The 14,548-nt window shown below is 38.4% G+C and overlaps 1 protein-coding gene across 4 annotated transcripts in view; it reads right to left on the bottom strand.

Moving 5' to 3' along the window:
• CCSER2 (coiled-coil serine rich protein 2) overlaps window positions 1–14,548 on the bottom strand; it is a 61,742-nt gene that overhangs the window by 26,497 nt on the left and 20,697 nt on the right. For all 4 annotated transcript variants that reach the window (XM_082286250.1, XM_082286252.1, XM_082286253.1 and 1 more), the window contains 3 exons: window positions 7,109–7,199; window positions 3,955–4,117; window positions 3,155–3,341 (listed from right to left, as the gene is read on the bottom strand). In XM_082286250.1, the coding sequence (XP_082142376.1) occupies window positions 3,155–3,341; window positions 3,955–4,117; window positions 7,109–7,199 (441 nt within the window). The remainder of the gene's footprint in view (window positions 1–3,154; window positions 3,342–3,954; window positions 4,118–7,108; window positions 7,200–14,548) is intronic.

Genomic DNA, 14,548 nt, shown 5'->3' with positions numbered 1-14,548 from the left:
CCATTCATAAAAGGTAAGTTGAAATGAAACATTTTTCATAAAAGCTGCCTCCCACAGAAAGAAGAGCTTCACAGATCTCACAGTTCTGTGAGGTGCTTTGTGTTTCAGTCCTCCTTGCAAGAGCAGCAAGTGCTGATCTGAGGTAAAACAGGGTGGTTGCAAGCCATTGCTGGGTTACTACAGAGGACGGTCAATCCTTGCCAAGATGAAAGGCTCCAGGGCAACAGAAATAGAACATCCTTATTTAAAATTGTATTAACACATTAGCCTCCACCCAGAGCAGCAAGTTTATGAAATTAATTGAGGAGGAGGAAGAAATTTTTAAGATCAGAAGAAAACTTATTTCTTAATAAGCATGCAAATGAAGTACCTTAGTCAATGTTTAAGAGGCATTACCATTTACATGTCAATTATTACTAGAGTTAAACTTCCAAAACATTTTCCTCTTACTGGAGTTAGCACTCCAGTTAAGCATTAAAGAGAGAATGCTCACCAGCAGTACACCTCTCTGTAAATAATTATAACTGCATTTAGCACAAGGACAATCTCCATTTTTCACTCCATACAGGTTAGTATAACAATTCTGGGAAGTCAGAGAAGGTTATACTCACTACCGTGAACGTTTTTTAAAACTCTGCATGAGAGAAACTCCTATTGCTGATTGCACTGTTTGAAGGCACAAGAAGATGGCAGCGTGTGAGGAGCAAGCAGACAGCACGAGTTCTGCTGGCATTGTTATCCTGGTCACACAGAGCTCAGCCAAGGCTCTATTACTCAAATAACTATTTATTTTTCCAAGCTGAACTGGGAATGCAGCACCAACCCCACGCTGCTGCAGCTATGTTGCTAGCAATACTCCAGCTAATTTATATCCAGTTATGTGAGCTACAGTCACAGCAATGAATCCAGTACAGCACATTAAGTCTCCCCAGGAACCTGCTAGGTATACATTCATTATGTGCTGTGCTCTACACTAAGTCATGCTACAGCTGATTAGATAATTGTATAAAACTGAACTTAATTACTAACTCTTCCTATTTTACTGTAACTGTTCCTCTGAGACCTCGTGCCTAAGTCCTGACTACGGCTGTGTTTCTACCTATCCAAATTAAATATTATTGCTGAACGTCATAACTAGAGAAAGGCGACACATACACTTGAATGTGTAATATTGGTGGAGCTAATAGAAGAACTTCTGCTTCCACTATTAAAGCTGGAGTTTGAAAGCAATTGACTTTGTACCTCGATTTTTCATATTTTGCAAGAAGCTGCCTGTGATCCAGTCCTAGTTCAGAGCTCAGAATGCTGAAGTTCAACTAACTGTTTTCAAACTATATTTCTGTTCAAGAAGTAAAAAAGAATTGCAGAATTTTTACTCATTCCTGTTAGTATGAAGTTCAATGTTTACAGTAAAGGCTTAACACTTCAATGCAATGAAAAAATACTTCATACAAGTTTTGCCCTAATTGTTTAGTAAATTAAGGTAGTAAAGGTCGAAGTTTGCCCCTCTGTAGCAGGCTAATTTACTTCTATATTACTATTCATGTTCTTTGATTAAAAGACTGGATCATACACAGGAGAGTAGAATAAATATTCAGAAGTCCAGTGATGAGTTTTGGAAGTGGTGAGTCAAAACAGGGTTGGGTTAGGTCAGGAAAATACAGCCAAGTATGCCTGAAAAAGTTTGAAGGGAAGAACACCACCTGTTGTTACCAAACTCACTGTTACAGGGAAGAAGGGAAAGAGGATCAAGCATTTGTCAAGACAAGCAGAAAATTATGAAAAATTTTCAAAAAAAAATTTTGAAAAATATTTAAGAGTAACTGCTTCATTCTGCACATTTAAGTTCTTTTAAAAAACTTAATCTGAGCTACTTGAGGCAAGGTTTTTGTTCTGCAACCTGGCTGTTATAACCTAGATCAAGACTTCACATATGGTATTTTGCAGGGCCACACACTGCTTGGCTAAAATGTGCAAACCTTTACACTGTGAACCACACACACAACATCCATCAAGTTGCCAAACTGTCCTTGTGTTAAAGGCATTAAAAGCCCTGGAAAAAGGTTCCCTGCTACCTCTGTATTAATGCCTGGGGCTGTTGGGGGGGCACAGTTTATGGAGCCCACCACTCAGACATTAGGTTCTAAGAACATACCTTCCCCCTCTGACACTGCATTATTTTTTTTATATAACTGATTTTCCAGTGACAAAATCAGGAATACATCTCAGTTAACACAGGAAGCAAATGCTCACATTTCTAAAAGGCACAACTGTACAACTGAATTAGCCTCAAGGCTGATTTGCTTTTTGTTTTGCTGTGTTTTGTTTTAGTGTCTTACTTTTTAGGCACAAACTTATTTTCATTACATTATCCTATTAGGAAAACAGAGCAATGAATCTGGTATTAAAAGACAACATCACACAAACACTTTTCAATGCTAATCTGTATATGCCTCCAAAGAAAGCCTCATGGACTGTTCTTTATTATGGTAACAAAGGAATTTTTGTAGCTGAAATGCCATACTTCTGCTGAGTCATTTAGCAGTTTACCAACTCCCACAACTTGCCAAGTTTCGAGGTGCATTGAAAAAGCTCCTTAAAAGCTTTTGACAATTTCATGACATAGGAAGGATAAATTTGAACACTTCCAACAGAGATGACCCAGTATGATTTGCTAAGCTTCTTGTCAAACACACAGAAAAGATTAAAAGAATGAGGAAAACAAAGCCTTAAGAAAAAGCTGTTAGCACTGACTTGCTGAATGAAGGTTTAATCCATGGGATCAATTTTAATATTTTTAGGGTTTTTTTTAACTCCCAGCTTTTTTTAATTTTATTGGATAAAAGCTGGTTTTCACATCCACTGATTTTCTTTTTTAATTCCTAATTTTAATTTTACTCATGAGAAGTAAAATTTAATATTGAATAAATATAAAAAATTTTAGTATTTAGTATGTTTTGTAGTCAGTAAAATGCTGACAAGGCAGAAGAAGTACTCTCTGAAACAGCAATAAAAAGTATACTTACTTTCTGGAACTTTGTAATTCAATGTCTAAACGAAATGCCGATATCCTAATAAGGCCAAAGAGAGCATAAGGCCACCTTGGCCCACTCCCCAGTCTATTCTACTGCTTCAGTTCCTGTGACCAGCTCACCTGGTGCAGCAGCCTCTTGAGCTTGAGGAGCTGGGTCTTGACAGCGGTGCAGTCCTGCACCATGTGCCGCAGGGTCATCTCGTCCAGCATCACCGTGTTCTCCGCCAGCGGCCGCGCTGCCTGGGAACCGCTGCCCGCTCCGTAGCTCTCCAGGTGACCCACAGCAGACTCCAGGTAGCTTGAACCCCTACAAAAAATCCAAAACATAAAACCACAGTGATGACAAACTGGAGCTGGCCAGCATTTGGCAAAAAGGAAAGTGTTACGCAACGTGGGCTATACTTACATACTGTGGCACACAGCAGGAAATAAATAAATCAGAAAATGTCAGTGCTATCTCACTTAAATACAGAGTTTTCCTTTCCACTCCCAGAGACCTCTCTCAAGCTGTAAACTACAGTACCCTAAAACCAGGTTGTTCAGCAGAATTTCTATAAGCTGTCATTCAACCCTTTAAGGATTATAGGGTTACATTTACGTTACCAACAAATTAAAAAGTAAAAAAAGCTGTCCAAACTTATAAAATGCAAGTAGTAAAACATTGCAGCGGCTTTCCATGGAACACATAAGGTATTTTAATCAACATGTATAATATTGCATCAACACAAACAACAAGTACTTGGAATAAAAACAAGGAATAAGTTGTGAAAAGAAATTGTTATAACCCTCAGTGATGCTTCCACTCAGACATAAAACTATTCTGAAAATGTACTCAGTTATCACTTGAGACCCCTTTGTGCCAAAAATGAATTGCTCACTGGTGCTTCAAACATTTGTGAGGATATAGAAAAGTCCTTTACCTGTTCAAATCATTTTTACCATGGATATAATGGTCAGTATGGCCAAGATGATAGTGATCCTGTGTATTCCATCGCTGCTGAGGTGCTCTTTTCCAGAATCCCTCCTGATGCTGTCTCACATTTCTGTCTTGTCTGTCATAGCGGCTCATATTTTCACATTCTTCTACAGAGAGCATAATGTTAAAAAAAATTTTACGACTTGTTTCCAGGACCTTGCAAATAAAATATTAACTATGTGCTGGTAACAGATGCAGTGTAAAGTCTGTGGGGTTCGTTGTTTTTTTTCTTTTTACCTGATCCAAAACAGTATGCATTTTAGAAGTGTCAAGCAGACTTCTATAACAATGTCACATTTTTTATTAAAATATAAACTTGCTACAAGAATAAGAGCAGCCTGTAGCAGACACTAAAGAATCCAGCTTTAACAGTATTTCCAGTTTAAGTAGAAAGTCATTTGGGGAGGTAGAGATTATGGAACAAAATAAATTTAAAAGTAACAATTTCTTGGCTTTCTTACTGATGGCATCTCCAGGTCTTTAACAAGCTCTAACAACACACAAACACAGAAAGACAACAGTGTAAAAAGAGGCCAGTATTGCACTGCAAAAGAAAACAGTTTCGTTACTTAAAGTACAGATACAGCTCATCCTATTCATCTTGTTTGGTTTTCAGATTCAGAGCCATTTAATCTGTATTTACCTGGACAACCAGCATGACTTAAAAAAAGGAAAGCAAATATCTCTTTAAAACATCAACTTCTACAAAGCCACAGGAATTCCACAAACATCTTCAGGGAACAAACGCTAAATTTGGCAACAGCCTGGAAACAACTGAGAGAAAGCCAAAACAACTTCTACTCGGGCAGCCAGACCCAGCAAAACAAGTCCTAAACTGCTATTCTGCCGCCACACTTTGTCCTTCACTTACCCAAGAAGTTTCCCTCACATTGTCAGTCCTTTTCCAGCAGCAGCTCCACACAAGGGAGCAGTGTTTCCGCGCTGCCCCTCAGCCCCGCTGCGCACAAGGCTCCCCTACAGGCCTTCCTTCCTGCTGGGTTCCCAGCCTGCGTGGGCTGGGAGCGAGCCCAGCTTCACCCTGTGATTTAAGCGGCCCTCCTCACTCCCTGCATACTTGTTGAGCTAGAACTGTTTCTATAAATAGTGGCCAAGCGGCATCCCAGGCTCCAAAGTGAAACCAGGAGTTTCTGAGGACCTGGAAAGTCTTAAGAGGCTGACGTCAGTGAAGGCGTACATAATTATGGGAAAAGTGTTGGCAAGAAGTGCTGTTAAACATTATTAGAACAAGTACTCATACCTACAATTCAGTTTTTATCACCTAGGAAATAACCAAAAAATTGCATAATAAAATAAACTTATTCACCTAAACTAACAGAAGATTTATTTTCCTTTAGCAGCATCTTTCTACAGCTCACAACACATGAAAATTCACAACAAAATAAGCCCTCAGTAAGTTTATAAGCAATTATGATTTTCAGCTTTGGAAAAGTAAACTGAGTAAAGACACGTGGAGATTAAACAAGAACAAGTTTTGCTTTTTCAGGTGGTCATGTTTACGTAAGGGAAAACCTGGAGGTGGCTTTTGAATTCTTCTTTTCAGAACCTCTTTGCTGAAAATACAGTGATTCCAAGCTAAGAAGCAGAGATACCCAGTTTATGCCAGATTAATTTTATAAGGAAACCCAACCTCTAAAAAAATGCCAAAAGTAACAGTAATTAGCTTTTAATATTTTTGTGGCAAACATTCACCTTTAAAAACATGCCCTTCTAGCAGATTTTAAATTAATACTTTGTAATGGAATTACTGATGCAAATGCAGTGCATGTTTCACATAAAGAAGGAAATTTATGAGAAATTGATCTACCCTTTAAAATTGTTTCTTAGTTTTCCCCAACAGAATTAAATTACCCTTACTGAAAGAATATGCCCTAGGCTTGCATTGTTACCCATTCTGAAAAATTAACTGACTAAAAAAGTAGAAGATTCATACCTGTCAGGGCTGAAAAGTTGCATACTTGCAATGTTCTCAATCAATTCACACAAGTACTTTGAAAAACTCATTCTGGTATTTAAAAGATTACGTACAGCACTTTGTTATGTGCACAGTGCTAAAACACAATGTGCCACCATCGTGGTAGATGGAAAACTGTGCTTTATTTACTGTAAATCTGGCTTCATATCTAACATACATGGAGGAGTCTTCATCCAAAAACTCAGAGGTGCTCTCAAAAACCCCTGAATATCCCCATACTTCAGCAAGCAGATGAAAGTTACACAAAATAAGTGAAGCCTTCTTCCTTTCAGTGCCTCTTTGCACTGGGTAGGGCCTGACAGTGCTCCACATTCAGTGTTTCTGTTCACTCGAACATAGATTGGCCTCCACTGAATTTGGAAGTAAAACTAGGACCCATATTCACATAACAATAGCTCATAACAATAACAATACTCATAATTCCTATGAGTAGGTCAGGAATAACAAAAGCAAATGCCTCAAACCTTTCCAGTCTGACATTTGAGAAAGTGCAGCCGTAATTTCCTTTACCGTGTTCCTTCTATTCTGAATTTATATTATTGTACTACCTCCTCTGTCAAAATTCTGCCAGCACTCTCACTGAAAGCAAGAGCGCATAAAAGACATTTTGAAAACACATATCTTAAATTTTACACCTTCTGCTACCCTGAATTACATGTATATATATTAGATATTGTCATTTTGTAGAATAAGTAATTATCTCAAAGAATTATGCTGTCATTCACCAAAACTAAAAAAAAAAAAATACTGTCCCAGCATTTCCAAATACAGTTGAAACACGAGACTGAAAGACTAACTTAAAACTTTGAAATTGATGCTACAGAAATAATTTTAAAAAAAACACAGTGTGAAACAAGGTTGCACTTTTATTCAAGGCAGTACACTTCTATATTGAGAATTTTTCAAATATAAGGATTGTACTTGGGAAAACAGAAATATCTCTCTTCCTGTATTTCAGAAAAGAAAGAGCTTTTACTTTAAAAAAAACACCACAATTTGAAGAGTGCATTGACTTATTAAGTCAAGAGTCAGAAGAAAGCAACTCAGAAGTCTCTTAAGCCCAGGAAGCAGTTTCACAGTGAGATTGCTTGGCTGCCTTACTAACCTTTGTCACGAGGTGGGTCCTCAGGCAGGTCCACATCAAGCATGAGATCATCATCTTCAAGATCACATGAATCGAGATTATTCAAGATATCCTACAAGAAAGGAAAAGTGAGATACAGCTGCTTCCATGATATTTCATTTACCCTGCCTTCATAAAAAGTTTTGTTACGTTTTTATTGTGCACACATCCAATGTTAGCAGCAGCTCCTCTCCTCACAGATGAAGACTGGCCTTATTTGAGACCATCTATACAAAACAACAATCATCACACCTCTGCTAATATGACACAGTAACAGTGCTAGATGAAACAAAGATGGATTAAAACACTGTTCTGCCTGATGCCTACGGAATACTCCACAGACTTTTTTATTCATTAATATCTGGCCTTCTCTGCAGTTGCAAGCATTTTGAAACTCAATTACTTTGTTTACTTAGGATTCAAAAACAGCTTTGTGACGAGATGATGCTAAATCCCCTTATTTCGTTATTACAAAATCATTGAAAGAAAGTGGGGAAAACCTATGTTATCTTGACCTTTTAGGAAAACAAAGCTTCAAACATGCTATTATGAGCACTAAATTCTGCTTCTTTTTGTCTTTCAGACTGTGGTTCATATAAAGCTGTCCCTAAAGGGACTAACAAACAATCACGTTGCATGGGTGTGCTAACGGCCCAAGAAAAATGTAATGAAGTGTTAGTGCTAAATGAATTATACATATTAAATATTGTCAGGTATATTAAAGGACTGCAATGAGGGCAAGCCCAGTCAGTGTTAAAAAGACAGACACTGACCCCTCTTGCTTGAAGAATACTGAAAGAAATATTAACTGAGGAGGTCAAGGGTGTGGAACAGCCAGCTCACAGTGCAGTCAGACACTGCCAGCGCTGAACAGCCCCAACAGCCCGGGCAGAGAACTCAGACACTCTTTCACTTCATTACTCCAAGAAAACTATAGTCACTTGGTGTTAATGAGTTTAGCACGGAGCAGGTCTGAGGAACTGCTGTGGATATCCAGTTGCAGCTCTTGAGCTCCCAGTAAAAGTCAGGCCTTTAAGGCCCAAGACCAGACTCAGGCACTTCACATCGGCCTCTTTCCTAATAGCAGAAACACAGATTTTTCTTAGCTTTATCGGCTACCCCTAAAGGTGATGCCTGGCACCAATACTGAAAAATTTACCAAATGGCAAGTCAAGTAAGTGTTTTATAACTATTTCTCATAGTAATGTGATCATTAAATATTTAAGTGAATACTTGCATACAGGTTATGAACACACTGCAAAACAATATTCCCTTGGAAAGCCACCCCTTTGCTGGCTATCATTTCTTAGATTTGCATTGTCACAGGTGAAAAGGAAGAACATTAACAGGCACTTGTCAGAAATGTTGCTCCAGCTGTTCTTCAGCAGCCTTCCTACAGTGCTCACAAAGCACTACTGTATTTGATTATAAATGGTGGCAAGAGCTAAGTATATTTTGAGATTTTTTTGGGGGGGGTGGGGGGGGGTTGGGTTGTGACACAGAACATTAAACATTTTGCATTTCTGCAGGGCAAGTTATTGACTTAGGAGGGAGAGTATGAGATGAAAATAGTTAATACTCACTTTGTAAAACATGAGTAATAAAAAGGAAAGATGGAATACTTGAGACAAAACCACCTGTTTTCATCATATTTCAAAGTCCCATCTGAAATGCTTTGTTCACAAATAGCATTCTGTGCATTTACAGGAAAAAACAGGAAAACTTACACAGCAAGGCACGGGGAATAATAAAAAACCCAACTATGGAAAAGCTTCACAAAAAAATGGAAGTCATTTAAATGAAACATGGATTTAATATTTGGGACAACAAAATGCCTGTATATTTTTGCTACTTTTGCTTCTATTTCTTTACATTTTTACAGGAACCGGAAGTTTTTTAACTAATGCATATTTTTTTAAACAATTCTGCAAAACACAGGCATGCTTGAGAGGCAGTTTTAGTTTGTTAGTTGATTAATTGTTTCTGTGCCATGCTTTCATCTTCCAAATTAGTGTGAACAAGCATTATTTTCTTCTACTGCAATAACTTCAGTGAGCACGACAAATAAAATGGGAACAGTGGCCACAAACACAAAAGAAAGTGGAAAAGCTTTGCCACTGCTGTGCAAATGCATTTAAAAATGCACAATATAAAAACACACTATGCCACAGAGTTTACTAATAAACCTAGATAAGCCACCTTACTACTTTGAATCAGAACTTCAGAAGCCTAATGGTGTCAGAGAAGGTCAGTATTTGAGATTCCAAACATACTTTCCTGTCAACAGCACATTTCATTATGCTTCCCTAATTATATATTCTTCACCACACTGAGGAAACTCCAGGAAAGGAAACTCCATGCTACAAAAAGACCCCACAACTGCAAATACCAAGACTGTGTAATCACTGAGCCATGTGTGAATGCACTTTGAGCATTTCCCCCTGCAAGCTACTTGGGAAACACAATATACAAGTAGATGTCAGCAATGTCCTCCTGAAATAGCTGTAAGATAAAGTACAAGTTTCATCAGCACATTAGTGCGTTAAAAAAAATTAAATTTAGATGCTGCCACTGATACTCTTTCTACTGCATAAGGAACTGCAGTTAATTACATGGGAATAACATAGTTAATAATGTGTGCTTAACAGCAATTAGCATCATGAGCTCAAATAGAACAGGAAATAGAAAAATTCTTTCAAAGTGCATCAGCTCCAACCCTAGAGACTATTACATGTTTCAGCAATTATTACAAGGTACAGAAAGAGAAGAATTCCATTCTATTTGTATAGGTGAAAAGAATAATGTATATTAAAAGGGGTATGTTTTTTACAAGGCTGATTCAGCACTAGATTTTCAAGCTGGTACAACCCAGGAAAAGTTTGAGTTTGGGACTGTGAAATCCCAGGTCAAACTGCAATGCTGTTCCCAGGCTCTCTCTCCACAAAGCTCTTCCACTGGACACAGGCAGTGGTGTTTTGTTTGCTCCTGCAGTAGAACAGGGAAAGCATTAGGTGAGACAGATGACCTGTGAGTCCTGGTGTAAGAACTGAGTAACTTGAGCACCCCCATAGTAGGGAACCCTCATAACTCCTAAGGAGAGGCTAAAAAGACTAGAAGAGGCAAGGGCAAGGCATACCACCTGTGTGTAATTACACCACATTCAGCAGGTTCACTTCATTGTCCTGCAAATCCTTTCTGGAGTGATTGTCCTTAGGTGCTGTGTTTTACCCCGGGTTCACCAAGCACACACCAACAGCTCACCTGCAATAGCTTGGGATTTAACCCAATTTGTTGGATGCATGGAGCTCAGCACCTCTTTCTGGAGAGGCATAACAACATCAAGTTGCTTTGATGCATCAAGTTGCTTCAACTGCTTTGAAGATTGGGGAACTCTATGCAGAAGTGCTTTTGCTGAAGTAAAACTTGAGATTTCATTGTAAATTCATGTTCCCCATAATGAACTGGAGTGCAAAATATTCTTTTAAAAAAGTTCAGTTTCTAAAAATTCCGCATGCAACATGTATCATAAGCTTTTTCTTGCACTGAAGAGCACTATTTTTCAGTCCACCAACCAATATGAGTTCAATTTAGCTTAACAGCTGGACCTAGGCAAGAGGCCTGATTCTCAGCTTTCCAATTTTTTGAGCTGAGTATTGTAAGGTTATAATGCAACCAGAGTAAAGCATAAAGCACCTGAAATAGAAGACAGATAGATACTTGCATTTTCTCCCTACTAAACATAAATATGTTGACCAGTGGGAGTTTATAACACAATGTATATTACAGTGGAATTAAAAGACAAAGGAAGAAGGCACGCATTGAGGTTAGTGCAAAAATACAAAGCAATTCCAGATAAACAGCCCTCGAACAATTAATTTCAGAGAGTGTTACCAGAATTGAGAAGAGTCTGAGCTCAAACTATCAACGCCAAGTTAGGATATTTTGCTGGAAAAGCAATTGCTTAGAGGGAGTCATGAACTGATGGTGGTGAGTACTAGGAACAACTCACAACCTCAGACCTCACTCATTTGTTCCACCTCTAGGAAGCAGACAGCTAAAGGAAAATAATTGTTTTTATTACTGATTTAGTGACTTAGGTCCTGCTTCTGATGAGGATGAGAAAAGACCACAGTAGAAAGTAAGTGTGAGTGAAGGGAGAGAACTACAGGACTGTGAACCTGGCCATAAAACTCAGGCAAAGCATTTGAGAGTAGCACAGAAACTAACAAACCATCATTTCAGGTGCTTGAGGAATGAAAAAAGGAAGTGGCTTTTAAAAATAAACACAAAACAGACTGGGTAAATCAGTCATCTGAAGGGCAGCAAAAGGATAACTGCCTAAGTCAAACACAATTCAAGGCTGACAGAAGAAAAGAGGGAAACCTCCAGTGTCTTTTTCAATGCTATTTTCAGCATTTGACAACATCTGAGATAGGGATAAACAAAGAAATAGGAAGTCTCCAAAAAGGCAACTTTATTTAGGAACTGAACAGAACTCTTAAGTGAAGGCAGAAAACACAGAGAGGAAAAGCACATAATGTACTACAGGGATGAAGAGAAAAGCCCACTGTAAATGAAGTCCTTAAAACAGAGAAAACCACCCAGGGAAGAGGTGGGATAGAACTCTGCAGGTTACCAAAGACAGGACAAGAAAGGAGTACACTCTGCAAGTCACATTAAAGATAATTAAGCCAAACAGCCAAACAAGTATTTTTTAATTTTGCCCATGCTCCGTAACTGAAGGTTGCTGTGACAACAAATGTAACAAGAACTTGGTTTTGAAAATCCAAAACATTTTTTATTTAACTGTTAAATCAAATGGTCTTAAATAAAGATATGCTATTCCTGAAAACATTTTTACAGAGGCACTGCATGTTCTACCTAGATCTACTGAAGGTATAGAGAAGTTCACTATTAGCTTAAGTTACTACATGCTATTTCTGAAGGATCTATACTTGCTCTTTTAAAATTTTTTTTTAATATAAAATCAGACATCAGACTGTAAAAAAACTAAAATTCAGTAACACAATGATAAAAGAAAACCAGAAATATTAGCCATTCTGTTGAGACTTCACCAATTCATAAGCAACAGCACTTTCAAACCCACAGCACCTCAAGCAGCATTCTTTGACTGCCATCTAGTCTCCACCAATGAGGAAAGCTGAATGGGGGGAAGCTGCAGAACCACCCTTCTACAGAATTACAGCAAAATTTAAGATTTCCTATTTTTTTTTTAAATGGGCTGGTGCTTTTAAGTAGAGAGTTTCCTGTTTACTTTTAAGCACAATCACAGAACATGGTCAGCAGTGATCATAAATAGTGACAGAGGAGGAGGAAAAGCAGTCCTTCCTACTCACTGTTTCCAGTCTGTTTGCACAAGAAGGCTACCAATACCAGAGGTTCAGCACTGCTCTTATAGTTTACCTAACCAACAATGGGGCATTTTACACTATTAAGCAATATGTAATTGCTATAGCTACTCTTAACAGGTAGAAATAATTGTGAATGATTCTCACTCCACTGACTTGCACTTGTATTAAACATGCAATGTTTGGTTTAAGGAAAATATGGAGGCTTCCAGTAATTCCCAGCTGAGAAAGGAACCAAACAATAACCTCAGAGGAACAGCACGGGCACGGCTGTACCAGCAGCTCAGTTGTTTCCTCTGTGCAAGAGTTTTAATTCTACCTAGAGAGACTTTTGAAGTAACCTGAATATGACACATTATCCAGCATTAATGTGTTCTACTCTTACACAGCCAGCTTAATACACTTGTTTCTAATTAAAACCAAAACAATCCTCAAGTACCTCCAAACTACTTTGGGGTGATTCTATTTTGACCAATCTCTACATGAGCTGCTAACAACAGGGGAAGGATTCCCTCACTTACTGCACTGCTGCAGAAATGTATTTATGCCACATTACCCTGATACATTTTAACAGCATGAACCAAGAGCATAAAACCTCAAAACCAGCTCACACATGGATATGCAGTTACCAGCTCATATAGAAAACGTCCCTCACAGCCTGTGAAATAAACCAAGTGCAAAGTTCCACCAGTGTTTGCTCTCATATTTCACACACACCGCAGCAGCTGCTGCACTCCCTCCCTCTCTTCACCACACAAATCCAAAGGCACAATTAATGGATGCCATAAACAGAACACGTAAGCACAAGTGAAGTTGCCCTACTTGGTTTTACAGGCCAAAACAGCATGAGAAGATTTACTGTGTCAGGTCTGAAGGAAGCAGCTCTCGAAGGCATATAAGCTTTCCCATCCCACAGGAAAAAAGGTAATTTGCCATGAAAGGTTGTTCACAAAATGTCATGCCTCTCAAACCAGCATCACAAGAGGTTTGTGAATAGTCATATAACCTCTTAATGTTTGACAGCAGGGACACCTACATCAGACAGGACAGACAGAAGGGCCATCTCATTAAGTAATTCAGTTTCTCACCCCCTTGCCTTGCTATTATAGCTAAACTCTGAAGCTGAAGACTGGAGCAGAGGTAGGACAGTAGATGGTGGCTACTTTCACTCTAAAATCTGTCTCTAATTTCATGACATTTCCTTTCTCTGCCATGAGCAGAAAACTGCCTGCCAGCAAACTCCACCAAAGGAACGGCTGAGGAGCTGACAGAACACACTGAAATGAGTTTGTGCTCTTAGTTCTGTATGGACAAGCAACAATATAGACTGAATTTTTCACAGCAGTTGCAGTTTTTTAGTACAAATTCTGGACATATTAATCAAGGATGTTCTCCCATTACTTTAGTCATGTTTAGTGTGTTCACAAATATTATCTGTTCATAATGAAGATTAAAGGCAAAAAGGTGACACTGACTTTTGAGGATTTGAAATCAGAACCAAGCAGTCTAGTGGTTTTCCAAACATAACTTTTTAGGCATTGGCTTCTTAGAAATTAAGAAGATGAAAAACAAATGTCACAGATGTTTATACTTGTATTATTGGAAAAATGAAAATTATGAAGCTAGAATAGTACAATTTAAGTAAATCAGAATAATTTTCGTCAGATTCTGGAACATGACATGGACATGTTGGGACAAAAGAGCTTGGAACTTGGACATGAACTTAGGAGCTTAAATGGAAGTTACCAACTACAGCAACTTCCAATAAGCAGCTTCCAATGAAAAAGAGCTGCCAAGGCTGACACATGTATTCGATTCCAATCCCAGAATCACTATATATACCTGAGCAGGAAGTTTGACCACAGAAATGGCAGCTTCCCAGATCATGTATTTCCAAGAAATCCTTCTGTATCCCAAGTAAAACTTCACACATTGTTTGCCATTTCCTAGAATGCATCAGTAAAAGCTAAAATCTCAGAGAAGACTTCCTGTGCCAAGAGAAATACTGACGTAACCCAAAAGTCAGACTTTCAGGTAAAGGAGTGTGAAGGAC

Source organism: Coloeus monedula, assembly GCF_965178545.1.
Source record: "Coloeus monedula genome assembly, chromosome: 8".
NCBI classification, from domain to species: Eukaryota; Metazoa; Chordata; class Aves; order Passeriformes; family Corvidae; genus Coloeus; species Coloeus monedula.
Note: the sequence above shows the minus strand (reverse complement) of the source record. Positions and strands in the feature narration are given on the sequence as shown.